The following is a 27463-nucleotide window of genomic DNA, read 5'->3' as shown; positions in this document are numbered from 1 at the left end:
GTAGCTGGATCTGCAGGACGTAAATCCACCCATCAGCCAATCGATGCACGATGCGTGCACCGGGCTCCACACGGCTGGCTTATAAAATCGCCTGGGATCGTCATCCGTTCCACAACACACTCGCTCCCGCCAGCAGGCCTCTATCACTAGCAAGTAGCAAAAATCGATCGCTGTCGCCGGCGTCTCCTAGTTGCCGGACCCGGTAAGCAACCGCCATTTGTTTTTCACCATGGTGTTCGATTGTGAACCCGAATCGTCTTGCTAACGCCTCCTCCCCCTTTTCTTTTTGCTTACACAGCACATGGACGAGTTCATGCAGTCACAGGAGACGAGCGACAGCATGGTCATGTCGACGCAACCTTCTCCCACATCAAGGGCCTCTCCAACCAAAATATGTGCCATGGTAGACTCCCTTGATACATTCAAGAAATCTCTGGTTGAGGAGATGGAGTCTGGAGGCATTTTGCACGTGCCACATATATCTAGGATGAATTTGAAGTTAAGCATATGGTTGATGTCTAGAGTAGACGAAGTATCTAGGACCATATACATTCGGCCTGGTCGGCAAATGTCCTTCAGGGCATCCGACGTGCACAAGGTTTTTGGTGTACCATGCGGTCCTTTGCATATACAGAAAGCGTCCGCCTTAGACACAACACATATGCGCAATTTTATGCATATCAGTCAGCACGGGAAAAATCTTCTCACTGTCGTAGAAAAAATCATCTATAGACCGTTAGACAAAGATAGCTCGGATAGGGAGATTAGCTCTTTCAAAATGGCTTTTGTCATGTTTGTTGTTGGTTATCTGCTAACCCAATCACCTAGCCATGATTGCACAAACACACAGTACTGGGGCGCGCTTGCGCAAATAGATCACGTCGCAGAGTTCAACGGGTGCGAATACCTGTTAGAAGAGCTGATGGCTGCATGCTTAAGAGTGAAGGCAGATATCAGGGCAGGACGGGATGTCACGTATCTGCATGTCTGCCATTTATTTCTGCAGGTCAGTCTTGCGTTCTTTGTCAGCTTCCCAATTGACGCGGCGCACACGCATTAACACATGTTTTTCTTATGACATAGGTTTTCTACCTAGACAACCTTGATCTTGGATCACTAAACCTCTCGCACAATACATTTCCACGAATATCTGCATTTGACGAAACGCAATACAAGCGTATGTGGGTACAATGCAACGTGGGGCATTTTAAAGGGACACCAGACTTCTCCGGAGCAATGGTTTATTTTTACCTTGAATGCCATTTCATTAGTAGCCGTTATAATTATGACCACCATGTTTCAACCTTTTTTTATGCAGATTCGGTCTGCGGACCAGGTCTGCTATGCCAGGAGCGCGTGGGACACCCCTTCGGATCCGGTGCCCTGCGACAACAGCATGTTCCCCGGGCGACTAGCATGTTTCAACAACACCGTGCCTGGCTCCAGCCGGCCTCACGGTGCCCCCCTCTTCACCAATGCACAGCCGATATCGTTTAGGCTGCCACATGGCCCACACGGGGTCCCACCCTCGCCAGCGACTCCAGCGCCTACGTTCACGCGGGCAGCCACGGCCGGTGACTTTCTCATGTACATGAAGGCAAATTACCCAAAGTTGGTAAGCCGATGATGTCCTAAACATCCTTATTCATCAGTAGTAAATGATATATGTACAACACTCTCACGTGAAAAAAACAGGCCACCTCGAAGATCGGCATGCTGATGAAGAAGCATAACGCCACCACATTTAGGCTCGCTAATAGTCTTAAGACAGATCTGTTTGCCGAGGACACCGCTTTTCTGAACGCACTCGTTAGCGAGCTTGGCGAGGGCTGCATATGTTGCAGCCTACGTACTCTGCCATGCATCATTAACAATCCACCAAGTCCCGACTCTCCATGCTGCACCAATATTTACAGGCGCAAATTGGATATGGCCGACTCCGATGGTATGTCCATATTTTTTCATGCCGTTAGACACATATTTCCACCGGAGTAACGGCTACAAATCTTCGCAGGAGAAATCTTCGCAGGACACCACCAGCGGGGATCGTGCAGGTTTTCTCACGCCAGTACCATCCAAGAGCCTGGTTATCGCCCAATCTTCAGCAGACGAACAGAAAGGATAGTGGGACGGGCTTGCAGGTTTAATTATGATGCTGGACGGCGAGGCCACACACACCGCCGGGACAGTGGTTTTTGGTCAGGCATCTCGTGACTTCCCGCCCAAGCAAGAAGCCATGCATGCAGCGTATGCCACGCCGCACTGGATTGACGGCCGAGATCGTCCAACTGTGTTGGTGTCCGTGTGGAAAGCGGCCGACTTGTTTTTAAAAACGGTCTCGCCGGAAGAGCTTGAAAGGTACATGCATGCATCACACCCCCGAGTGGCTCATACACGCTTGTTGCCCAATGTTCATCTAGCTAACACTTTTCATCACACTGCAATTATGACTCATGCCACCCCAAGGTTCATCTCGATCACCCCGACGCCACTGCTTACACAGATTGTCAAGTCAGACCATCTCGACCACGAGTTATGCGCGTTGATTTTCCGTCGCCGAGACCAAATCGACGGCGCGATCCTTTACCCTAATAATGCACCTAGATGGCGTAAATTTATGGAGCCAGATTTTTCGGTGAGTTTTTTTGTACATAAACATGCTTGCATTCCCTCCAATTTCTTCTCACACGTTGTATTTTTTCGCACATCCTCAGACTGCTGCACTAGCTGGAGAAGAAACATGGACTCTGCTATCCGTACGCGCGCAGCTTGTGGGGCCCCAAGTGTCATTCAACGTAGCCGAGTGCACCATGGTGAGGAACAAAACGACCGCATGCGTTCGCTCTGTCTTTGGTCCCACACTCAAACACGTGTCTCATGATTTGATTTTCCTGTAGTTCCACGTGCCGACAGTTTTCGATTTCGGATGGTGCTTGTGTGCTTGGGACATCCAGAGGAAGATCATCAACATTTTTGATCCATCGTACGATAGTTGCACCACACAACGGCGCAAGGATCTGCTAGGAGCCGTCGCTGACAAGCTGCACGTTGCCTTATTCACCCTAATTTACAAGTTGTTCAGCAACTGGAAAGTTGACTGCATCAGGAGGGACAAAGTGTTCCATGTCACCTCACCGACCACAGTGCGCCAGTAAGTTATATGTTGATCTCGCATGGATTAGTTGTTTAACCTCTGTACCGCTCCCTCCCCCCTTAACAACATGTTTGTTCAGGACTGACACAGGCGTGTGGATCATTCGTGTCGCCAAACACTTTGATGGGAGGAATGTCATGGCGGACATGTCGGAGGTAATCAAGTTTACACTTTTTTTGCACTTACACGTGGTCACCATTGCACATGCATTAACTAGGCCGTTGATCACACAGGGCGCCATCATCGCGGAGCGGCAGGAGATTCTCGCAGAGCTCGTTCAAATGAAAGAGAACGTCGCATCCCTCCCGACGAACATCAACGACATAGTTAATGCATGGGCAATCGAGTAGTGCCGCCCAGTCAGAACTAGTTGTTGTACTGTTAGAAATAATGCGGATGTACGCTTGGGAGTACGGCACCGTCACATGATGTATCCAGTTTAATCTTAGTCAAAGTCACACAGATTCGGTCAGCCGCCCATGTTCTGACCACACCGCGGCGCCATCACGCTATCCCCGTGCCTACCAGCGAGCTAGGCACGCAAAGAACAGTGTAGCAGATCGCCTCTGTATTTCAGACACTGTAGACAAATCTCGCGCGCATGATCTCTGACGTTTCAAGAAGTTGACTTTTCGTAGTGAACGGACCCCACAGTGCATGAACAGTTTTACGAATGATTTTGACCAGTTTTCCAAACTATCATTGTTGGAAAGCAAAATTCCATGGTATACCCATCTGGAGCCTTGTATCGAGATATGCATTCTAACCATTTTTATTCCGACGCATAGTGATGGGTGGAAGTACCACACACTAGAATGGCCGAGCTATATGTTGTAAATGGTTCTTTTATTCACCAAACATGACATAAAAACTGTTAATGGGGGGAACGCATCGGATTTTAATTTTTTTTGGATTGATGCAAAGGATAATGGAATATTTTTTATCTATATTATGAAAAGGAGGAACTGGTTGAAACAAATGATTTCATTTCAACTAGTTAAATAAGCCACCATTTGTAGTACACACACATCAGAACGAACACAAAATCTTCACACGTTTCAACCATTTTTGAACTCCTTGGTTTTTTCACAAAATCAAAAAAGTGATAATGCTCCCGTGCCATTCATCAAATTAAAGGAAGCACTATCGAAAAAAGGTAGTTATAGGAATGTGTTTGCCAAGTTTGTAGATCAACTTCGTCGATTGTTTATATATTCAATATATCGGTGGAACGAGTGGATGATGGTTGTTGAAAAAGGAGAATCGGTTAACTTATTGTTGGAAGAGAAGACATCAACACAAAATATACCCCTACTATTCCAAATCATGTTGTCCTCCGCTTTCGAAAAAACAAAAAACATGAGAGTTTTCTTTCCCATTTGCACGGGTTGATCTAATTCAACTTAAATCGGTGAGTTAAACACCCCCTCACTCCACCGCAATGCATTGCCAGTGTAGAATATTATCGAAAGATAAGACATCATTCAAAACATTATCCATCCCAACCCAGTACACTACAAAATCAATGATAGTAGCTAAATATTTTTTCGTAACTTTAAAGTATTACCAGCCAGGGGGGAATGATAAAAGGTTTTTTGTCTCTTTTCGACAACGATTTACACTCGTTTGACAAAAACCAGGAGAAATATGAACTAGCAAAAAAATCTTCACACGTTTCAACCATTTCTGAACTCCTTGGTTTTTGCGCAAAAAAGGTGATAATGCTTCAGTGCCATTCATCAAATTAAAGGAAGCACTATCGAAAAAGGTAGTTATAGGAATGTGTTTGCCAAGTCGGTAGATCAACTTCGTCGATTGTTTATATATTCAATATATCGATGGAAGGAGTGGATGATGGTTGTTGAAATAGGAGAATCGTTTAACTTATTGTTGTAAGAGAAGACATCAACACAAAATTTACCCACACTGCTCCAAATCATGTTGTCCTCCACTTTTGAAAAAACTAAAAACATGAGAATTCTTTTTTTTCATTTGCACGGGTTGAACTAATTGAACTTAAAAAGACAAGTTAAACACCCCACTCACTCCCCCACAATGTCTTGCCAGTGTAGAGTATTATCGGAAGAGAAGATATCATTCAAAACATTTATCCATCCTAACCCAATACACTATGAAATCAATGATATTAGCTAAATATTTATTCATAACTTTTAAATTATTACCACCTGGGGGGATGATAAAAGGTTTTCGTCCTTTTTCAACAACGATTTACACTCGTTTGACAAAAACCAGGAGAATTGTAAACTAGCAATAAACTACAATCGTTTCAACCGTATTTTACACCGAAAATAACCATGGAGAAAACAAACACAAAATCTTCACATAGTTGTAGATCAACTTCGTCGAATGTTTATATATTCAATATATCAGTGAAACGAGTGGATGATGGTACTTGAAAAAGGAGAATCTGTTAACTTATTATCTTAAATCGGTGAGTTAAACACCCCCTCACTCCACCGCAATGCATTGCCAGTGTAGAATATTATCGGAAGATAAGATATCATTCAAAACATTATCCATCCCAACCCAGTACACTACGAAATCAATGATAGTAGCTAAATATTTTTTTCGTAACTTTAAAGTATTACCAGCCAGGGGGGAATGATAAAAGGTTTTTCGTCTCTTTTCGACAACGATTTACACTCGCTTGACAAAAACCAGGAGAAATATGAACTAGCAAAAAAATCTTCACATGTTTCAACCATTTCCGAACTCCTTGGTTTTTGCGCAAAAAAAGTGATAATGCTTCCGTGCCATTCATCAAATTAAAGGAAGCACTATCGAAAAAGGTAGTTATAGGAATGTGTTTGCCAAGTCGGTAGATCAACTTCGTCGATTGTTTATATATTCAATATATCGATGGAACGAGTGGATGATGGTTCTTGAAAAAGGAGAATTGGTTAACTTATTGTTGTAAGAGAAGACATCAACACAAAATTTACCCACACTGCTCCAAATCATGTTGTCCTCCGCTTCCGAAAAAACTAAAAACATGAGAATTCTTTTTTTCATTTGCACGGGTTGAACTAATTGAACTTAAAAAGACGAGTTAAACACCCCACTCACTCCCCCACAATGCCTTGCCAGTGTAGAGTATTATCGGAAGAGAAGATATCATTCAAAACATTTACCCATCCTAACCCAATACACTATGAAATCAATGATATTAGCTAAATATTTATTTATAACTTTTAAATTATTACCACCCGGGGGGGTGATAAAAGGTTTTCTCGTTTGACAAAAACCAGGAGAATAATAAACTAGCAATAAACTACAATCGTTTCAACCGTATTTTACACCGAAAATAACCATGGAGAAAACAAACACAAAATCTTCACATAGTGGTAGATCAACTTCGTCGAATGTTTATATATTCAATATATCGATGGAACGAGTGGATGATGGTTCTTGAAAAAGGAGAATATGTTAACTTATTATCTTAAGAGGAGACATCAACACAAAATATACCCCTCCTGGACCAAATCATGTCCCCCTCTGCTTTCTCTTTGGTTTTCTCGCAAAATCAGAAAAGCGATAATGCTTCCGTGGGGGAATGATAAAATATTTTTCTTCTCTTTTCGACAGCGATTTACACTCGTTTGACAAAAACCAAGAGAAATGTGAACTAGCAAAAAAATCTTCACACGTTTCAACCATTTTTGAACTCCTTGTTTTTTGCGCAAAATAAAAAAAAGTGATAATGCTTCCATGCCATTCATCAAATTAAAGGAAGCACTATCGAAAAAGGTAGTTATATCGATGGCAAGCGGATGATGGTTGTTGAAATAGGGGAGTCGGTTAACTTATTGTTGTAAGAGAAGACATCAACACAAAATTTACCCCCACTACTCCAAATCATATTGTCCTCCGCTTTTCATTTGCATGGGTCGGACTAATTGCACTTAAAAAGACGAGTTAAACACCCCACTCGCTCCCCCACAGTGCCTTGCCAGTGTAGAGTATTATCGTAAGAGAAGATATCTTTCAAAACATTATCCATCCTAACCCAATACACTACGAAATCAATGATATTAGTTAAATATCGAATATATAAATTTAAATTATCCCCACCCAGGTGGACTGATGGAAGTTTTTTCGTCTCTTTTCGAGAACGATTTACACTCGTTTGACAAAAAACAGGAGAAAAATGAGCTACTAAAAAATTACACTCGTTCCAAGCGTATTTTTATACCGAAAATAGCCATCGAGAAAACAAACACAAAATCTTCACACGTTTCAATCATTTTTTAACCCCGTGGGAGAATGCATATAATTTTGGTAGTAGGTATTGCTTACCCGTATTAGATAGTTAGAAAATAAAATAAAACATAAATAGTTCTAAAAATAAATTATTGGGTATATACGTACCCGCATGTGTACATAATTACATGAGTAGGTATTAGATACCCGTATTTGTACATAATATCATTAGTAGGTATTTTTTGTGTGGTATCGTTAGTAGGTATTAAATACCCATATATTTACATAAATTATTAGGTATATACATACCCGATATGTACATAATTTCGTTAATAGGTATTAGATACTCATTAAATAGTTAAAAATAGAACATAATAGTTAAGAGAATAATTTACTGGGTATATATACCCGCGTATGCACGTAAGTTTATTAGTAAATATTAAATACCCATATTAAATAGTTAGGAAATAAAAATACACGTATTAGATACCCATAGTAGTTCAGAAGAAAATAAAATATTACTACGATTTATTGTATGGCAAGTCGTGCATGCTTAATAGTTAAAGACGAAAATAAAATGTAAACATGGAAAGTCTTGCATGAAGAATAATTAGCAAACAAATCAAACATTCATTGTGCGGCGGTACATCTATATCTATACTAATATAAAAAGATCCAAAGGGGCAGATCCAAACCATCTCAACCGCCAAATCATGTTATCTAATAGTTCAAATCCCTCCAATGGTGAGCACCAAACACGTTTAACGCTTTAATTACCCACCACTGCCATTGGTTATAAACACGTTTTGACTCAGCACTATCCCATGAAATCTGTCATATAATTAATATCCTACCATTCCTGCGAAAAAGTAATTGATATACTACTAAATACCAGCGTGCAACAGATATATCTTACCTAATATTGAAGGAAATATGCCCTAGAGGCAATAATAAAGTTATTATTTATTTCCTTATATCATGGTAAATGTTTATTATTCATGCTAGAATTTTATTAACCGGAAACATAATACATGTGTGAATACATAGACAAACTTAGTGTCACTAGTATGCCTCTACTTGACTAGCTCGTTAATCAAAGATGGTTATGTTTCCTAACCATGAACAAAGTGTTGTTATTTGATTAACAAGGTCACATCATTAGTTGAATGATCTGTTGACATGACTCATTCCATTAGCTTAGCACCCGATCGTTTAGTATGTTGCTATTGCTTTCTTCATGACTTATACATGTTCCTATGACTATGAGATTATGCAACTCCCGTTTGCCGGAGGAACACTTTGTGTGCTACCAAACGTCACAATGTAACTGGGTGATTATAAAGGAGCTCTACAGGTGTCTCCAATGGTAGATGTTGGGTTGGCGTATTTCGAGAATAGGATTTGTCACTCTGATTGTCGGAGAGGTATCTCTGGGCCCTCTCGGTAATGCACATCACATAAGCCTTGCAAGCATTGCAACTAATGAGTTAGTTGCGGGATAATGTATTACGGAACGAGTAAAGAGACTTGCCGGTAACGAGATTGAACTAGGTATTGGATACCGACGATCGAATCTCGGGCAAGTAACATACCGATGACAAAGAGAACAACGTATGTTGTTATGCGGTCTGACCGATAAAGATCTTCGTAGAATATGTAGGAGCCAATATGGGCATCCAGGTCCCGCTATTGGTTATTGACCGGAGACGTGTCTCGGTCATGTCTACATTGTTCTCGAACCGTAGGGTCCGCACGCTTAACGTTACGATGATAGTTATTATGAGTTTATGCATTTTGATGTATCGAAGATTGTTCGGAGTCCCGCGTGTGATCATGGACATGACGAGGAGTCTCGAAATGGTCGAGACATAAAGATTGATATATTGGAAGCCTATGTTTGGATATCGGAAGTGTTCCGGGTGAAATCGGGATTTTACCGGAGTACCGGGAGGTTACCGGAACCCCCCGGGAGCTATATGGGCCTTAGTGGGCTTTAGTGGAAAGGAGAAAGGGGCAGCCCAAGGTGGGCCGCACACCTCCCCCTTCCCTAGTCCTATTAGGACAAGGAGAGGTGGCCGGCTCCCTCTCTATCTTTCCCCCCTCGAGGAATCCTATTCCAACTAGGATTGGGGGGGGGGGGGATCCTACTCCCAGAGGGAGTAGGACTCCCTTGGCGCGCCCTCCTTGGCCGGCCGCCCCCTCCCCCTTGGCTCCTTTATATACGGAGGCAGGGGGCACCCTAGGACACACAAGTTGATCCTTGAGATCGTTCCTTAGCCGTGTGCGGTGCCCCCTGCCACCATATTCCACCTCGATCATATTGTAGCGGTGCTTAGGCGAAGCCTTGCGACGATAGAACATCAAGATCGTCACCACGCCGTCGTGTTGACAGAACTCCTCCCCGACGCTTTGCTAGATCGGAGCCCGGGGATTGTCATCGAGTTGTACGTGTGCTAAGAACTCGGAGGTGCCGGAGTAACGGTGCTTGGATCGGTCGGATCGGGAAGACGTACGACTACTTCCTCTACGCTGTGTCAACGCTTCCGCAGTCGGTCTGCGTGGGTATGTAGACAACACTCTCCCCTCTCGTTGCTGTGCATCATCATGATCTTGCGTGTGCGTAGGAAACTTTTGAAATTACTACGTTCCCCAACAGTGGCATCTGAGCCTAGGTTTTATATGTTGATGTTATATGCACGAGTAGAACACAAGTGAGTTGCGGGCGATATAAGTCATACTGCCTACCAGCATGTCATACTTTGGTTCAGCGGTATTGTTGGACGAGACGACCCGGACCAACATTACACGTACGCTTACGCGAGACCGGTTCCCCCGACGTGCTTTGCACATAGGTGGCTTGCGGGCGACTGTCTCTCCAACTTTAGTTGAACCGAGTATGGCTAGGCCCGGTCCTTGCGAAGGTTAAAACGGAGTCAAATTGACAAACTATCATTGTGGTTTTGATGCGTTTGTGAGATTGGTTCTTGCTTAAGCCCGTAGCAGCCACGTAAAACTTGCAACAACAAAGTAGAGGACGTCTAACTTGTTTTTGCAGGGCATGTTGTGATGTGATATGGTCAAGGCATGATGATGAATTTTATTGTATGAGATGATCATGTTTTGTAACCGAGTTATCGGCAACTGGCAGGAGCCATATGGTTGTCGCTTTATTGTATGCAATGCAATGCGATGTAATGCTTTACTTTATCACTAAGCGGTAGCGATAGTCGTGGAAGCATAAGATTGGCGAGGCGACAACGATGCTACGATGGAGATCAAGGTGTCGCGCCGGTGACGATGGTGATCATGATGGTGCTTCAGAGATGGAGATCACAAGCACAAGATGATGATGGCCATATCATATCACTTATATTGATTGCATGTGATGTTTATCTTTTTATGCATCTTATCTTGCTTTGATTGACGGTAGCATTATAAGATGATCTCTCACTAAATTGTCAAGAAGTGTTCTCCCTGAGTATGCACCGTTGCCAAAGTTCGTCGTGCCCAGACACCACGTGATGATCGGGTGTGATAAGCTCTACGTCCATCTACAACGGGTGCAAGCCAGTTTTTGCACACGCAGAATACTTAGGTTAAACTTGACGAGCCTAGCATATGCAGATATGGCCTCGGAACACGGAGACCGAAAGGTCGAGCGTGAATCATATAGTAGATATGATCAACATAACGATGTTCACCATTGAAAACTACTCCATCTCACGTGATGATCGGTTATGGTTTAGTTGATTTGGATCACATGATTACTTAGAGGATTAGAGGGATGTCTATCTAAGTGGGAGTTCTTAAGTAATTTGATTAATTGAACTTAAACTTATCATGAACTTAGTACCTGATAGTATCTTGCTTGTTTATGTTGATTGTAGATAGATGGCTCGTGCCGTTGTTCCGTTGAATTTTAATGCGTTCCTTGAGAAAGCAAAGTTGAAAGATGATGGTAGCAATTACACGGACTGGGTCCGTAACTTGAGGATTATCCTCATTGCTGCTCAGAAGAATTACGTCCTGGAAGCACCGCTGGGTGCCAGGCCTGCTGCTGGAGCAACACCAGATGTTATGAACGTCTGGCAGAGCAAAACTGATGACTACTCGATAGTTCACTGTGCCATGCTTTACGGCTTAGAATCGACTTCAACGACGTTTTGAACGTCATGGAGCATATGAGATGTTCCAGGAGTTGAAGTTAATATTTCAAGCAAATGCCCGGATTGAGAGATATGAAGTCTCCAATAAGTTCTATAGCTGCAAGATGGAGGAGAACAGTTCTGTCAGTGAGCATATACTCAAAATGTTTGGGTATAATAATCACTTGATTCAGATGGGAGTTAATCTTCCAGATGATTGCGTCATTGACAGAATTCTCCAATCACTGCCACCGAGCTACAAGAGCTTCGTGATGAACTATAATATGCAAGGGATGAACAAGACTATTCCCGAGCTCTTTGCAATGCTGAAAGCTGCGGAGGTAGAAATCAAGAAGGAGCATCAAGTGTTGATGGTTAACAAGACCACTAGTTTCAAGAAAAAGGGCAAAGGGAAGAAGAAGGGGAACTTCAAGAAGAACGACAAGCAAGTTGCTGCTCAGGAGAAGAAACCCAAGTCTGGACCTAAGCTTGAAACTGAGTGCTTCTACTGCAAGCAGACTGGTCACTGGAAGCGGAACTGCCCCAAGTATTTGGCAGATAAGAAGGATGGCAAGGTGAACAAAGGTATATGTGATATATATGTTATTGATGTGTACCTTACTAGAGCTCGTAGTAGCACCTGGGTATTTGATACTGGTTCAGTTACTAATATTTGCAACTCGAAACAGGGACTACGGATTAAGCGAACACTGGCAAAGGACGAGGTGACGATGCGCGTGGGAAACGGTTCCAAAGTCGATGTGATCGCGGTCGGCACGCTACCTCTACATCTACCTTCGGGATTAATATTAGACCTAAATAATTGTTATTTGGTGCCAGCGTTGAGCATGAACATTATATCTGGATCTTGTTTGATGCGAGACGGTTATTCATTTAAATCAGAGAATAATGGTTGTTCTATTTATATGAGTAATATCTTTTATGGTCATGCACCTTTGAAGAGTGGTCTATTTTTGATGAATCTCGATAGTAGTAACACACATATTCATAATGTTGAAGCCAAAAGATGCAGAGTTGATAATGATAGTGCAACTTATTTGTGTCACTGCCGTTTAGGTCATATCGGTATAAAGCGCATGAAGAAACTCCATACTGATGGACTTTTGGAACAACTTGATTATGAATCACTTGGTACTTGCGAACCGTGCCTCATGGGCAAGATGACTAAAACGCCGTTCTCCGGTACTATGGAGAGAGCAACAGATTTATTGGAAATCATACATACCGATGTATGTGGTCCGATGAATATTGAGGCTCGTGGCGGATATCATTATTTTCTCACCTTCACAGATGACTTAAGCAGATATGGGTATATCTACTTAATGAAACACAAGTCTGAAACATTTGAAAAGTTCAAAGAATTTCAGAGTGAAGTTGAAAATCATCGTAATAAGAAAATAAAGTTTCTACGATCTGATCGTGGAGGAGAATATTTGAGTTACGAGTTTGGTGTACATTTGAAACAATGCGGAATAGTTTCGCAACTCACGCCACCCGGAACACCACAGTGTAATGGTGTGTCCGAACGTCGTAATCGTACTTTACTAGATATGGTGCGATCTATGATGTCTCTTACTGATTTACTGCTATCGTTTTGGGGTTATGCTTTAGAGACGGCCGCATTCACGTTAAATAGGGCACCATCAAAATCCGTTGAGACGATGTCTTATGAACTATGGTTTGGCAAGAAACCAAAGTTGTCGTTTCCTAAAGTTTGGGGCTGCGATGCTTATGTGAAAAAGCTTCAACCTGATAAGCTCGAGCCCAAATCGGAGAAATGTGTCTTCATAGGATACCCAAAGAGACTATTGGGTACACCTTCTATCACAGATCCGAAGGCAAGACATTCATTGCTAAGAATGGATCCTTTCTAGAGAAGGAGTTTCTCTCGAAAGAAGTGAGTGGGAGGAAAGTAGAACTTGATGAGGTAACTGTACCTGCTCCCTTATTGGAAAGTAGTACATCACAGAAAACTGTTTCTGCGACACCTATACCAATTAGTGAGGAAGCTAATGATGATGATCAGGAAACTTCAGGACAAGATACTACTGAACCTCGTAGATCAACCAGAGCGAGATCCGCACCAGAGTGGTACGGTAATCATGATGAACCTACGAACTATGAAGAAGCGATGGTGAGCCAGATTCCGCAAAATGGCTTGAAGCCATGAAATCTGAGATGGGATCCATGTATGAGAACAAAGTATGGACTTTGGTTGACTTGCCCGATGATCGGCAAGCAATTGAGAATAAATGGATCTTCAAGAAGAGGACTGACGCTAATGGTAATGTTACTGTCTACAAAGCTCGACTTGTCGCAAAAGGTTTTCGACAAGTTCAAGGGGTTGACTACGATGAGACTTTCTCACCTGTAGCGATGCTTAAGTCTGTCCAAATCATGTTAGCGATTACCGCATTTTATGATTATGAAATTTGTCAGATGGATGTAAAAACTGCATTCCTGAATGGATTTCTGGAAGAAGAGTTGTATATGATGCAACCGGAAGGTTTTGTCGATCCAAAGGGAGCTAACAAAGTATGCAAGCTCCAGCGATCCATTTATGGACTGGTGCAAGCCTCTCGGAGTTGGAATAAATGCTTTGATAGTGTGATCAAAGCATTTGGTTTTATACAGACTTTCGGAGAAGCCTGTATTTACAAGAAAGTGAGTGGGAGCTCTGTATCATTTCTGATATTATATGTGGATGACATATTACTGATTGGAAATGATATAGAATTTCTGGATAGCATAAAGGGATACTTGAATAAGAGTTTTTCAATGAAAGACCTCGGTGAAGCTGCTTACATATTAGGCATAAAGATCTATAGAGATAGATCAAGGCGCTTAATTGGACTTTCACAAAGCACATACCTTGACAAGATTTTGAAGAAGTTCAAAATGGATCAAGCAAAGAAAGGGTTCTTGCCTATGTTACAAGGTGTGAAGTTGAGTCAGACTCAATGCCCGACCACTGCAGAAGATAGAGAGAAAATGAAAGATGTTCCCTATGCTTCAGCAATAGGCTCTATCATGTATGCAATGCTATGTACCAGACCTGATGTGTGCCTTGCTATAAGCTTAGCAGGGAGGTACCAAAGTAATCCAGGAGTGGATCACTGGACAGCGGTCAAGAACATCCTGAAATACCTGCAAAGGACTAAGGATATGTTTCTCGTATATGAAGGTGACAAAGAGCTCACCGTAAGAGGTTACATTGATGCAAGCTTTGACACTGGTCCGGACTATTCTAAATCGCAAACCGGATACGTGTTTACGTTAAACGGTGGAGCTGTCAGTTGGTGCAGTTCTAAACAAAGCGTCGTAGCAGGATCTACATGTGAAGCGGAGTACATAGCTGCTTCGGAAGCAGCGAACGAAGGAGTCTGGATGAAGGAGTTCATATCCGATCTAGGTGTCATACCTAGTGCATCGGGTCCAATGAAAATCTTTTGTGACAATACTGGTGCAATTGCCTTGGCAAAGGAATCCAGATTTCACAAGAGGACCAAGCACATCAAGAGACGCTTCAATTCCATCCGGGATCTAGTCCAGGTGGGAGACATAGAGATTTGAAAGATACATACGGATCTGAATGTTGCATACCCGTTGACTAAGCCTCTTCCACGAGTAAAACATGATCAGCACCAAGGCTCCATGGGTGTTAGAATCATTACTGTGTAATCTAGATTATTGACTCTAGTGCAAGTGGGAGACTGAAGGAAATATGCCCTAGAGGCAATAATAAAGTTACTATTTATTTCCTTATATCATGATAAATGTTTATTATTCATGCTAGAATTGTATTAACCGGAAACATAATACATGTGTGAATACATAGACAAACTTAGTGTCACTAGTATGCCTCTACTTGATTAGCTCGTTAATCAAAGATGGTTATGTTTCCTAACCATGAACAAAGTGTTGTTATTTGATTAACGAGGTCACATCATTAGTTGAATGATCTGATTGACATGACCCATTCCATTAGCTTAGCACCCGATCGTTTAGTATGTTGCTATTGCTTTCTTCATGACTTATACATGTTCCTATGACTATGAGATTATGCAACTCCCGTTTGCCGGAGGAACACTTTGTGTGCTACCAAATGTCACAATGTAACTGGGTGATTATAAAGGAGCTCTACAGGTGTCTCCAATGGTAGATGTTGGGTTGGCGTATTTCGAGAATAGGATTTGTCACTCCGATTGTCAGAGAGGTATCTCTGGGCCCTCTCGGTAATGCACATCACATAAGCCTTGCAAGCATTGCCACTAATGAGTTAGTTGCGGGATGATGTATTACGGAACGAGTAAAGAGACTTGCCGGTAACGAGATTGGACTAGGTATTGGATACCGACGATCGAATCTCGGGCAAGTAACATACCGATAACAAAGGGAACAACGTATGTTGTTATGCGGTCTGACCGATAAAGATCTTCGTAGAATATGTAGGAGCCAATATGGGCATCTAGGTCCCGCTATTGGTTATTGACCGGAGACGTGTCTCGGTCATGTCTACATTGTTCTCGAACCGTAGGGTCCGCACGCTTAACATTACGATGACAGTTATTATGAGTTTATGCATTTTGATGTACCGAAGATTGTTCGGAGTCCCGGATGTGATCATGGACATGACGAGGAGTTTCGAAATGGTCGAGACATAAAGATTGATATATTGGAAGCCTATGTTTGGATATCGGAAGTGTTCCGGGTGAAATCGGGATTTTACCGGAGTACCGGGAGGTTACCGGAACCCCCCGGGAGCTATATGGGCCTTAGTGGGCTTTAGTGGAAAGGAGAAAGGGGCAGCCCAAGGTGGGCCGCACGCCTCCCCCTCCCCTAGTCCTATTAGGACAAGGAGAGGTGGCCGGCCCCCTCTCTCTCTTTCCCCCCTCGAGGAATCCTATTCCAACTAGGAATGGGGGGGGGGGGGGGAATCCTACTCCCAGAGGGAGTAGGACCCCCTTGGCGCGCCCTCCTTGGCCGGCCGCCCCCTCCCCCTTGGCTCCTTTATATACGGAGGCAGGGGGGCACCCTAGGACACACAAGTTGATCCTTGAGATCGTTCCTTAGCCGTGTGCGGTGCCCCCTGCCACCATATTCCACCTCGATCATATTGTAGCGGTGATTAGGCGAAGCCCTGCGACGGTAGAACATCAAGATCGTCACCACGCCGTCGTGCTGACGGAACTCCTCCCCAACGCTTTGCTGGATCGGAGCCCGGGGATTGTCATCGAGCTGTACGTGTGCTAAAAACTCAGAGGTGCCGGAGTAACGGTGCTTGGATCGGTCGGATCGGGAAGACGTACGACTACTTCCTCTACGCTGTGTCAACGCTTCCGTAGTCGGTCTGCGTGGGTACGTAGACAACACTCTCCCCTCTCGTTGCTGTGCATCATCATGATCTTGCGTGTGCGTAGGAAAATTTTGAAATTACTATGTTCCCCAACAAATATAACGTGCAACTAATATCCTACCTAATAAAAACGTGCATTGCACGTACATTATTACTAGTACCTAAAACAATCGAGGTGCCTAGGCACCTAGGTGTCCCAGTTAATTTACCTATATATATAGTGTTACTATTCATCATCCAGGGTGCAGAATAAATTATTCTTCACCTGAGGTAATCTTACGGTCGCTTCCTAAATAAATTACGTTTACAATATAAATAGTTACATGCATATTGATTCAATATTTAAATTTGATAAAAAAATAAAAAAAATAGGTTATAAGACCAGAAAAATCATATTTTATGTATGTTTTACACTATGTTTTTTACGACTAGTACATATTTTCTTACGTTTTTTTCTTATGTATGAAATAAGACAAAATTTACGAAACGTAAAAATACGTTGCATTGATGGTAAAATAGAGGGGGTGAAGAATAACTATTCCTCACCCAGGGTGACGAATAGCGCGACCCTTCACACATGTACATGTATATATACTGGCCTATGGCCACATGAAAATATAAGTTGCATATTCCTATCATGGTACCAGAGCTAGGTTAATTTTATAGCACGCGCAACTCGTGTTGTTGATCCACCTCCGTCGCGACACCTCCATCCTTGGCTGCGCTGACTCTTCGTGGTGGCCAAATCCTCACGCTACAATGTTGGCAGAAAAAGCTACATATATGAAATTCATTATTATATTTCTGTATGCATGGCGTACCTATTTTGCAAGGTGTTGCTTGTAAAACATAAATGCGACTTACGTGCTCAAGGTTGTCCAGTGCTATCTTCTTGAATTTCTTCAGAAACTTCTTATGTCCACACATGTTGTACGACTTCATTAGTTCGTTCTGTAAAAAAAGGTACCCGGTTCAACATCAACTGTTAATGAACCGCTTATTTGCAATGGAGTCTGAACTCATGATTGTTGGCTAGTCGAGTATATGTTTCCTCTTTGACCCATCATCCGCCATCAATGCATCATCGCATAACCACATGAAGTTCCTTTCAGCTTCACCGTTTGGCACAAGCACATCAACGAACTCCTGTTCAAAAACATGATTTTCATGAATTCTGACCTTGGTTGATGATTCAGCAGTATCAACAGAACTGGCTCGCCTTCCTCTTTTTGACTTCCTAGTTTGTCACATGATCTTTGTAAGCTTCACTTGATGCGGTACGGTCGACTTTGTCTGGATTCACGAAGCTTTGACCATCAGGAATGAGCTTCTCGAGCTCTGATACGTTGGTTCCAAACAGGGCACTAATTGGCAAGCGCTTCAAACTCGATTGATTGGCTCCATATTTGATAGCTCGCGATCATGCATTCAGTAAGTTCATGAAACTCAATGCATAGTACATGCATATATGTGGACGAAATGTAGAATATAATTAGTATTTTCCTAATGGTAAAAGATGTGTTATTGCTTTTTGGGTTCAACGTGCGTATTTTTTATAGTGGCACCTCCTTGCGAATAATCCCGTGTGGACATGCCATCACGCGCGGGTGATATCCATACCGCACGACGCCGCAAGATTCGCGCAACATCAATACGCGCCGGCTGTATAATCAGTTCACTTATTCGTATAGCACCCGGTATTCAGACAGTATTTACCGCTGACACATCCCGCGCGTGGCCCACGTCGGGGTGCAGGCATTTAAAACGCTGGCGGGCGTCTAGGACGGCAGCTCCAACGGCTAGCTGCACGACGCGCCCCGCGGCCTTTTTAAACTGCCGCGCCCCTTGTAGATACACACCCCGCTCAAGTTTTCACATATCCTCTCTGCGCTTCTCCTCTCGGAAGCATGTGTTCATCCAAGTCCGAGCTTAGTTCCCCCCCCCCCCCTCGTCACACCACTTCTCCACCCAGATGCCACCCCTCCCACGGATCCGCTGCCTGGAGTGCAATGCCGGCAACGTGCTCTGGTTCGTCTCTGGAATGGTAGAGAACCCAGGGAGGCATTTCTACAAGTGCGAACGCCATGGAGTAAGTTTTTCCAGATTTTTTGCATACATCTCCCTCCCCCGGAGGTCGTCAACTCAATCCACCCTTGTTTTCCGTTTATTCAGTTTGGTGGGTGCCGTTTTTGGAAGTGGGAGAACAAGTACATACAGTACTTCAGCACTCGGTGGGGGCACCTTCTCTCGCACGCATCTGTGTATCGCCATGTCTCTCTGCTCGAGCAGAACCAAGCATGGTTGAAGAACATCTTCATCTTGGGCGTACTGAACATGGTGCTAATGGCGATATGCTGCATGCACAAGTTATGAAGCAACATGTGGTTATCGAACAAAACTTCAAGTACATGTTATGAGCGCTAGAGCCCCCAAGATTTTTACCCAAGCATTTGTACTGGTTTCAGCCGTTGCAGCATATGTAGTGGAGTCAGCTGTTCCAGCTTTTGTACTAGATGTAGTTGTAGTTCATGTAGTTTTATCTCTTATGCATTCATTTGTATCACGTACGTACCGTGTATGTACGCCGTTTGAGATGCAAGGAACTGGCAGTGTTTGCGAGCATGTCGTTGATTAAGCCCGCCGAATCGATGGAGAGGATGAAAATGCATTTACACCAAACCCACACACCGCACCCACCACATGCATTGGACCGGCAATAATTCGTCGCACCGGCAGGGCAATAAATCAACGACATGCATAATGAATGAAGTAGCTGGCCCTGCAGGACGTAAATCCACCCATCAGCCAAACGATGCACGATGCATGCACCGGGCTCCACACGGCTGGCTTATAAAATCGCCTGGGATCGTCATCCGTTCCACAACACACTCGCTCCCGCCAGCAGGCCTCTATCACTAGCAAGTAGCAAAAATCGATCGTTGTCGCCGGCGTCTCCTAGTTGCCGGACCCGGTAAGCAACCACCATTTGTTTTTCACCATGGTGTTCGATTGTGAACCCGAATCGTCTTGCTAACGCCTCCTCCCCCTTTTCTTTTTGCTTACACAGCACATGGACGAGTTCATGCAGTCACAGGAGACGAGCGACAACATGGTCATGTCGACGCAACCTTCTCCCACATCAAGGGCCTCTCCAACCAAAGTATGTGCCATGGTAGACTCCCTTGATACATTCAAGAAATCTCTGGTTGAGGAGATGGAGTTTGGAGGCATTTTGCACGTGCCACATATATCTAGGACAAATTTGAAGTTAAGCATATGGTTGATGTCTAGAGTAGATGAAGTATCTAGGACCATATACATTCGGCCTGGTCGGCAAATGTCCTTCAGGGCATCCGACGTGCACAAGGTTTTTGGTGTACCATGCGGTCCTTTGCATATACAGAAAGCGTCTGCCTTAGACACAACACATATGCGTGATTTTCTGCATATCAGTCAGCACGGGAAAAATCTTCTCACTGCCGTAGAAAAAATCATCTATAGACCGTTAGACAAAGATAGCTCGGATAGGGAGATTAGCTCTTTCAAAATGGCTTTTGTCATGTTTGTTGTTGGTTATCTGCTAGCCCCATCACCTAGCCATGATTGCACAAACACACAGTATTGGGGCGCGCTCGCGCAAATAGATCACGTCGCAGAGTTCAACTGGTGCGAGTACCTGTTAGAAGAGCTGATGGCTGCATGCTTAAGAGTGAAGGCAGATATCAGGGCAGGACGGGATGTCACGTATCTGCATGCCTGCCATTTATTTCTGCAGGTCATTCTTGCGTTCTTTGTCAGCTTCACGCATTAACACATGTTTTTCTTATGACATAGGTTTTCTACCTAGACAACCTTGATCTTGGATCACTAAACCTCTCTTACAATACATTTCCACGAATATCTGCATTTGACGAAACGCAATACAAGCGTATGTGGGTACAATGCAACGTGGGGCATTCTAAAGGGACACCAGACTTCTCCGGAGCAATGGTTTATTTTTACCTTGAATGCCGTTTCATTAGTAGTCGTTATAATTATGACCACCATGTTCCAACCTTTTTTTACGCAGATTCGGTCTGCGGACCAGGTCTGCTACACCATGTTCCAACCTTGACTAGCAAGTTTCAACAACGCCGCGCCTGGCTCCAGCCGGCCTCACGGTGCCCCCCTCTTCACCAATGCACAACCAATATCGTTTAGGCTGCCACATGGCCCACACGGGGTCCCACCCTCGCCAGCGACTCCAGCGCCTGCGTTCACGCGGGCAGCCACGGCCGGCGACTTTTTCATGTACATGAAGGCAAATTACCCAAAGCTGGTAAGCCCATGATGTCCTAAACATCCTTATTCATCAGTAGTAAATGATATATGCACAACACTCTCACGTGAAAAAAACAGGCCACCTCGAAGATCGAGATGCTGATGAAGAAGCATAACACCACCACATTTAGGCTCGCTAACAGTCTTAAGACAGATCTGTTTGCCGAGGACACCGCTTTTCTGAACGCACTCGTTAGCGAGCTTGGCGAGGGCTGCATATGTTGCAGCCTACGTACTCTGCCATGCATCATTAACAATCCACCAAGTCCCGACTCTCCACGCTGTACCAACATTTAAGAGAAGATATCATTTAAAACATTATCCATCCTAACCCAATACACTACGAAATCAATGATATTAGCTAAATATCGAATATATAAATTTAAATTATCCCCACCCAGGTGGACTGATGGATGTTTTTTCGTCTCTTCTCGAGAACGATTTACACTCGTTTGACAAAAAACAGGAGAAAAATGAGCTACCAAAAAATTACACTTGTTCCAACCGTATTTTTACACCGAAAATAGCCATCGAGAAAACAAACACAAAATCTTCACACGTTTCAATCATTTTTTAACCCCGCGGGGGAATGATAGAATGTTTTTCTTCTCTTTCGACAGTGATTTACACTTGTTTGACAAAAACCAAGACCCATATCCGAAGTTTTCGGTTTTTGCGCAAACTCAAAAAATTGATAACACTCGCGTGCCATTCATCAAATTAAAGAAAGCACCATCTAATTAATGGTAGTGATATGAAGTGGATGCTGGTTATTAAAAAAAGGAGAAACGGTTGTTTTCAACAATATAATAAGGAAAAAAACGTAAAAGAGGAAGCATATTTGCACACCCACAAACTGGTAACACCGGCCCGATTGTTTTCAACAGGACCAAGATCCACCAGACAATAGTTTTAATTATACAAATACTAGTGCGAGACGTCGAATCTTGTTCAAGCGATTAAACTATGAATTATGAAAATACTAGTACGAAGCACACGATTATCGGACGAGAAACCCTCTATCCATCACATGTCAGGGTCCACCACGTCCTCTGGAGGCAGCGCTCTGTTTCCGGGCAGGGTGAGAACCATTCTCATGAGTTGCTGTCTGAACGGCGTCAGCTGGTCCTGCGCGAAGAAAAATACAGCAAAACAGACATCTATCAGGTCCCAACGTACCAAATAACAATATGTGCGCAATAACATAGAGTATGGTCCAGTTTACCGACCTGCCAGATCTCTTTCTGCATGTATTCACCATCAAACGACCACATGAAGTGAATGTTGTAGAAGGTGGAGTCATTGCTGCCACAAGATAGCGATCCAGTTAGAACTGCAAGCAAATCGATGGACCACTCAAAAATTTCCAACGCAATTTTACCTTGAGGATGGCTCATGCATCATGCGGTGCGCTTTTCTTGTGAATTCATCCTCTCTAACATGCCACCCATCGAAAAACCTCTCTATGCACTTGCACAGTGCGAACAGGAGCCTGTCGATGCATCCTGTGTGCTTCCTTTCGAGCTCAACAACATTGTAGTGCGCCCTCTTAGGATCCATCACATGGACAATTTTCTTCATCATGTCGAAGATGTACAACGCGTGGTAGCCGCTCCCACCCTTCATAGGGACCAGTATCTAGAGAAACACAAGCATGGCAGGTGATGTCAAATTCCTATACTTATATTGGAATGAGAAGCCCAAAGCAAGTTATAACAAGAATTTACCAGACGGCATGTCTTCACATCATAACGCACGTGCTCTCCAACAAACAGTTTTTATGTAAGGATCAGTCAAGAAATCGTACCCTTCCTCCATGACTTTGGCCTGAAATTATACAACAAACTTCAGCCACACACATTTGCATTACGATTGCCCTGGTCATGGAAAGCTTACCGCAAAGTACGGCGGCAAAGGGTGACGGAAACGGCTCCCGTCGGAGCTTTTGTGCCACCTTCCATTATGCTCGACCATAACCATGTTTACAACCTCAAAACCCTTGTCATCAAGCCCCCCCCCCCCCCCGGCTGATAAAAGTTTGCATAGAACTCGCTCCCGGACATTACGATGTGGGGCGGCCCAGCGAGATCAAACCATGTACTGAAAAAAAATGCAAGAAGCGTTAGTAAACTTTTTAGGTAACAGAAAAATCCAAACTAGTAATCTCTCGCGCCACGCTACCTGTCTAAAACATCACGTGAGCACTGAGTCATGTTTTCCCATCCTTTGTTGGCGACTGCTGGTGAAATAAACTCGTAAGTGAAGCCAGGTATGCTGAATGGAGATCTCCCGTCATGCATGCATGGCACGGAGCTGCTGCTAGAGTTGTCAGCTCCAAAACTTGACAACAAATTCAATTCTATAGGAGGGGCGCCTACGACAATGGGAGCAACATTTGATTAGATCAGGAAATCAGGTTGCAAAAATGGGAGCTGTTTATTCTGCAAGCTAAAGAACTTACGTTTCCCCTCGTAAATAATTATCTCACCCCCCTCGTTAAAGTCTCTTTCTTTTCTCTTCCCCAGGTGCACAAACCCCATGTTTTCATCAGGCCGTGGCACATTAGCTAGGCCACCATTTAGATAAAACTGTCCAAAAGACCCCATGGACATACGAATTGGCATGCTTGGCAATACTGGATTGGCCATCTCGTCTACCTCAGCCTCCCCGGGCAGCATTAAGGATGAAACTGGACAGAAAGAAATTGATTTGGTTAAATTCAACTACCACTAGCATTCTCACTGTCGAATTCTGCATTTATTCTAGTACTCACCACTATCAGTATGCTGCAGGGGCTCGCGATTGGGGACCGGGGGATGCACTGGTTCAGGACGAATGGCAACTGAAAGGCATACAGATGTTCAGCGAGCAGCAATAAATTCTTCACATATATCAGACCACAAAAGGAAATCATACCAGGACGGAGCACACCCGCTGCAGGAATGGATTGGCCAGGATTTAATGCTTCGTTTCAGCTCGTCCCTTCTCCAGTCCCACTGTAGGCACCTGCATATTGATGATGCAATGATTTATTTTTACCATATAAAGACAGACAAAATGGATAGGACCATTTATGCACTAACAGTTATATACCTGTTTGAGCCGCCACATCAATGAGTTGTTGTTTTAGGTCGTTTCCAAAGTCTCCCAGGCCCAGCTCATCAACGTACTTAATTAAAGTTTCCATGTGCCTCCTCGTCACTACCCTCTCATTTTCCATGTGCATTTCAATCTCCTTGCGCATGTTGTTGTTCACAAAACAAATGGCCCCGCTGTTAAGCTCAGATAGCCTCTGGGAAAACTTCTTGTTGCGCTCTGTACTAGCCAGCGAGTGTTCATGCAGCAACCTGTTTATAAAAGCTTTAGCCTGAAACAAGTTCAGCCAGCGGTCAACGCCAAATGAAATCATGGTAAACCAATTACTAGCTTGTACACGGGAGGATTATGATTCACCTCTGCGATTTTGCGCCTGACATGTGTCGTGTCCCACGGGAGGTTTTGAGTTGGCACCACCCTAGCCTGTTTCACTTCTCCAATCAGTTCATGCGAGAGGTTTCATAAAACAAAGTTAAGAAAAATGATGGCAGGCGTCTCTCACCTTCATCACACCGTACTGCTTAGGAACAGTGCCTGGGATGGTGTTGCCAAGTATAAGTCTGCCGAGGTTGCCAGCTGTGAAGAACCTTATTCTTGGACGCACGGACAGATCGGGATTGACAAACGCAGAGCAGTCAACAGAGTCAAAGTGGAGCGCCTGCGCGAAAATAAAGCACGCTCATCAACTCGTTATAGCCTAACAAAAAACTAACATCCCTGATGGCGCTACCAAATCCTACTCACCTGCAACACTAATATGCCTCCGTACGCGTGGGGCGTCCTCCTTTCTCTTAAAAGCTTCTTGCATCTTGTTGCCGCGCGGAGTAGTTCACTATGTATGTATTTCCCCCAGTTCACCTTATGCAGGTTCGAGGGGTCCATGCATATCTCATACGCTTCCCCTGGGATTGTTGTTCTTTTGTCCCTAGGACTAAAACAAGTGGAAATGCAAAGCATGGCAAAACCAACCTGGGTTCGGACTCTGTCTTCCTCGGAAAAGGGGTTTTGGCATGGTTTCTTGAGAGCCCACCGCAGGTCAGCGGGCGTCAGATACAGAGGGAGATCTTCTAAATCTAGCATACCCCTAATCTTCTTGATTTGGTCTGACGTGGGTGCAGCATATGTGTTTTCTATGTTGATCTCTCCCTCGACAGGCGTGCCTAAGATGTTGTGAATGTCAATCACATTAAAAGTGACGTAGACGCCTTCTTCTATCTTAAGGGCAGAGCGCTCGGCATCGGTGTTCAGTAACAAGTTCCAGGAGAACTCATGGTCCATGTGCATGAAGTTGTCTATGTTCAGCATCCCCCCGAGCCCAATATCCACTACGGTCGCTCTCTGGTCAGCCGTAAACTGAACTACTACTTCATAAACATCTTTTGGAGCGAAACAACTATCGACATGGATCTTGGCCCCCTTGGATTTCTTCCTAGACTCGTATACCCTCGACTATGATTTAGTCCTATGCGGGTATCTTTTTGCATACGCATCTAGATCGTTGGACATCTAGCGAACGAAATAACAGATGAGAAACAAGCAAGGACACACGCATAATGGGGGAGAGTAAGCAACCAAAGGCAGATCGACGATTAAGTGGAGGGAACGGAAAGAATGCTCACCCCATCATCGGTTGCCGCTCCCAGTGGCAGGCACTGTTCCAGCTCGGCACTGCCAGTCCGAGAGGAAGCAGAGAGCTTGCTCTTGCACTAGCTGAAGCTCTCCTTCTGCCGAGCTAGCTTGCCGGGGACGCGTTCCTTATGCAAGCGGTGCAGCGAGCAAGGACGATGAAGTAATGGCTAACTAAACAGGCCTCTGCCTAGCCGTCAACTCGAGCAGCCACAGGGGCAAAGCGTCATGATGGCCCCTGTACACACCGGCAGTGGATTCAAAGCAGCTCCCTCTCCGCTGTCCATCCCCTCGCGAGCAGCGTACGACCCAGCCATGCCGTTACGTAGCGCCAAAAGCGAGGGCCACTGCTGCCGCAGGCACACGTCATCCATCCTCGCCGGCTCTCATTTATCCCTCCCCTGGCATTAAACGTTTTTCAGGAAGCTAGTCGGTGAAAAAAATGATGAACCCGGGATTTAACTCGCTCTTGTTACAGCAGTAACATTAAGAAGCAGCTGGTGTCTTCATGAGGCGAGACCCATCGGAGCAACCAGCGGTAGCAACGTAGCACAAGCAACTAGTCATGGCTGGGGCGAGCTGTGTACATGTCTGTCCACAATGTACCACATCGCATTTTGAAAATAATGGTGGAACTGTTCCCATGCCCCGGCCACATCACACACGTTGAGTCGCCCTGATCATACCATGATCGCCCCCATTAGGGATCAAAAAAATGAAACGAGATCAAGACGCATGGGGTGCTACGAAGTTGATGTTATTTTTTCTCTGTGGTATTTTGCGTGGCGAATTTGGGTTCGAATTCTTTTTACACACCTTTTTATCTCTTTGGATGATAATAATAATAAGGAATTTTTTTCGACCATGCAACTTGATGATTGTATCACCTCGATATATCTATTCAATGAAACTCTTTTATCTGAAAAAATGGGGACTTGTTGCAAGGAAGAGTTGCATCTCTTCCGTCGATAATTCTCCATTCTCCCACATCGTTTTATTGTCTTCGGTTAATTATTTACACTTATTTCAAAAAATCATTGTTCCTACCTTATCAACCTCGCTTCCCTCCACTAACTATGAAAAAGTAGACAGCACGGCCCTGCTCAATGACGGGGCCACTGCCCACGACAGTGCTCATGGGCGGTAGTTGCGTTTCGGTAGAGTCTGGTTGTAGAAGTGATTTCTTCTATGAAAAACACTTCGGAAGCAATTAGAAGAAGGATCGTGTTCATGACGAGTGGTTTTATCTATTCCGATGATAGTTCTCAAACGAGGGAATTTTTTCAATCGTGCAGCTTGTATCTAGAAAGGGTTTCATATTTTTTCGGTGATAATTCTACTTTATCCGCCATCACTAAACACCAAGGCATTGTGGGTATAGTACGCTAGGGACAGTTTTTTCCCTCTTCCGTTAATTGCTTAAACCTCGATATATCTATTCAATGAAAAGTCCTTTATCTGATAAAGTGGGACTTGCATCTCTTCCGTCCATAATTCTCCATTCTCCCACATCTCTAAACGGCA

At 44.0% G+C, this 27463-nt stretch overlaps 2 protein-coding genes and 1 long non-coding RNA gene across 4 annotated transcripts; 2 read left to right on the top strand and 1 right to left on the bottom strand.

The window, feature by feature from the left end:
* Nucleotides 1–404: 404 nt before the first annotated feature.
* LOC123057880 (uncharacterized) lies at nucleotides 405–3626 on the top strand. The gene is made up of 9 exons (XM_044480755.1): nucleotides 405–1006; nucleotides 1084–1615; nucleotides 1696–1945; nucleotides 2015–2358; nucleotides 2467–2635; nucleotides 2715–2813; nucleotides 2898–3151; nucleotides 3234–3309; nucleotides 3388–3626. Exons 4-9 carry the CDS (start codon nucleotides 2150–2152, stop codon nucleotides 3502–3504), a joined length of 924 nt encoding a protein of 307 aa, XP_044336690.1. The 5' UTR covers nucleotides 405–1006; nucleotides 1084–1615; nucleotides 1696–1945; nucleotides 2015–2149; the 3' UTR covers nucleotides 3505–3626.
* A 16166-nt stretch (nucleotides 3627–19792) lies between these two features.
* Nucleotides 19793–24315, top strand: LOC123057879 (uncharacterized). Its single transcript, XR_006426989.1, has 3 exons — nucleotides 19793–19868; nucleotides 19965–20057; nucleotides 24010–24315. It is a non-coding gene; the product is annotated as an uncharacterized lncRNA (long non-coding RNA).
* Nucleotides 22028–26214, bottom strand: LOC123057878 (uncharacterized). Of its 2 annotated transcripts, none has more exons than XR_006426988.1 (13): nucleotides 25933–26208; nucleotides 24816–24971; nucleotides 24671–24736; nucleotides 24311–24584; nucleotides 24134–24223; nucleotides 23991–24059; nucleotides 23679–23906; nucleotides 23399–23591; nucleotides 23114–23317; nucleotides 22945–23044; nucleotides 22599–22855; nucleotides 22447–22522; nucleotides 22028–22345 (listed from the first exon to the last, which is right to left on the bottom strand). XR_006426988.1 is itself a non-coding variant. In XM_044480754.1 (13 exons), exons 1-5 carry the CDS (start codon nucleotides 25616–25618, stop codon nucleotides 24189–24191), a joined length of 1092 nt encoding a protein of 363 aa, XP_044336689.1. In that variant the 5' UTR covers nucleotides 25619–26214; the 3' UTR covers nucleotides 22028–22345; nucleotides 22447–22522; nucleotides 22599–22855; nucleotides 22945–23044; nucleotides 23114–23317; nucleotides 23399–23591; nucleotides 23679–23906; nucleotides 23991–24059; nucleotides 24134–24188. The 2 variants fall into 2 exon arrangements, 1 of the variants encoding a protein (XP_044336689.1); XM_044480754.1 differs by having other exon boundaries at nucleotides 25058–26214.
* Nucleotides 26215–27463: the final 1249 nt, after the last annotated feature.

This window comes from Triticum aestivum, chromosome 3A (assembly GCF_018294505.1).
Source record: "Triticum aestivum cultivar Chinese Spring chromosome 3A, IWGSC CS RefSeq v2.1, whole genome shotgun sequence".
In the NCBI taxonomy this organism is placed as follows: Eukaryota; Viridiplantae; Streptophyta; class Magnoliopsida; order Poales; family Poaceae; genus Triticum; species Triticum aestivum.
The sequence above is the reverse complement of the archived record's forward strand: the minus strand, read 5'-3'. Positions and strand labels throughout refer to the sequence as shown.

Excerpts from the sequence above, each read along its gene's own strand:
- LOC123057878 (XM_044480754.1), bottom strand. The coding sequence starts at position 25,618 with ATGCTGAACATAGACAACTTCATGCACATGGACCATGAGTTCTCCTGG. Across the intron at positions 24,737-24,815 it reads AGCAGTACGGTGTGATGAAG|GCTAGGGTGGTGCCAACTCA; the intron begins GTGAGAGACGCC and ends GAAGTGAAACAG. Across the intron at positions 24,585-24,670 it reads TCAGGCGCAAAATCGCAGAG|GCTAAAGCTTTTATAAACAG; the intron begins GTGAATCATAAT and ends AACTTGTTTCAG.
- LOC123057880 (XM_044480755.1), top strand. The coding sequence starts at position 2,150 with ATGATGCTGGACGGCGAGGCCACACACACCGCCGGGACAGTGGTTTTT. Across the intron at positions 2,636-2,714 it reads TTATGGAGCCAGATTTTTCG|ACTGCTGCACTAGCTGGAGA; the intron begins GTGAGTTTTTTT and ends GCACATCCTCAG. Across the intron at positions 2,814-2,897 it reads ACGTAGCCGAGTGCACCATG|TTCCACGTGCCGACAGTTTT; the intron begins GTGAGGAACAAA and ends ATTTTCCTGTAG.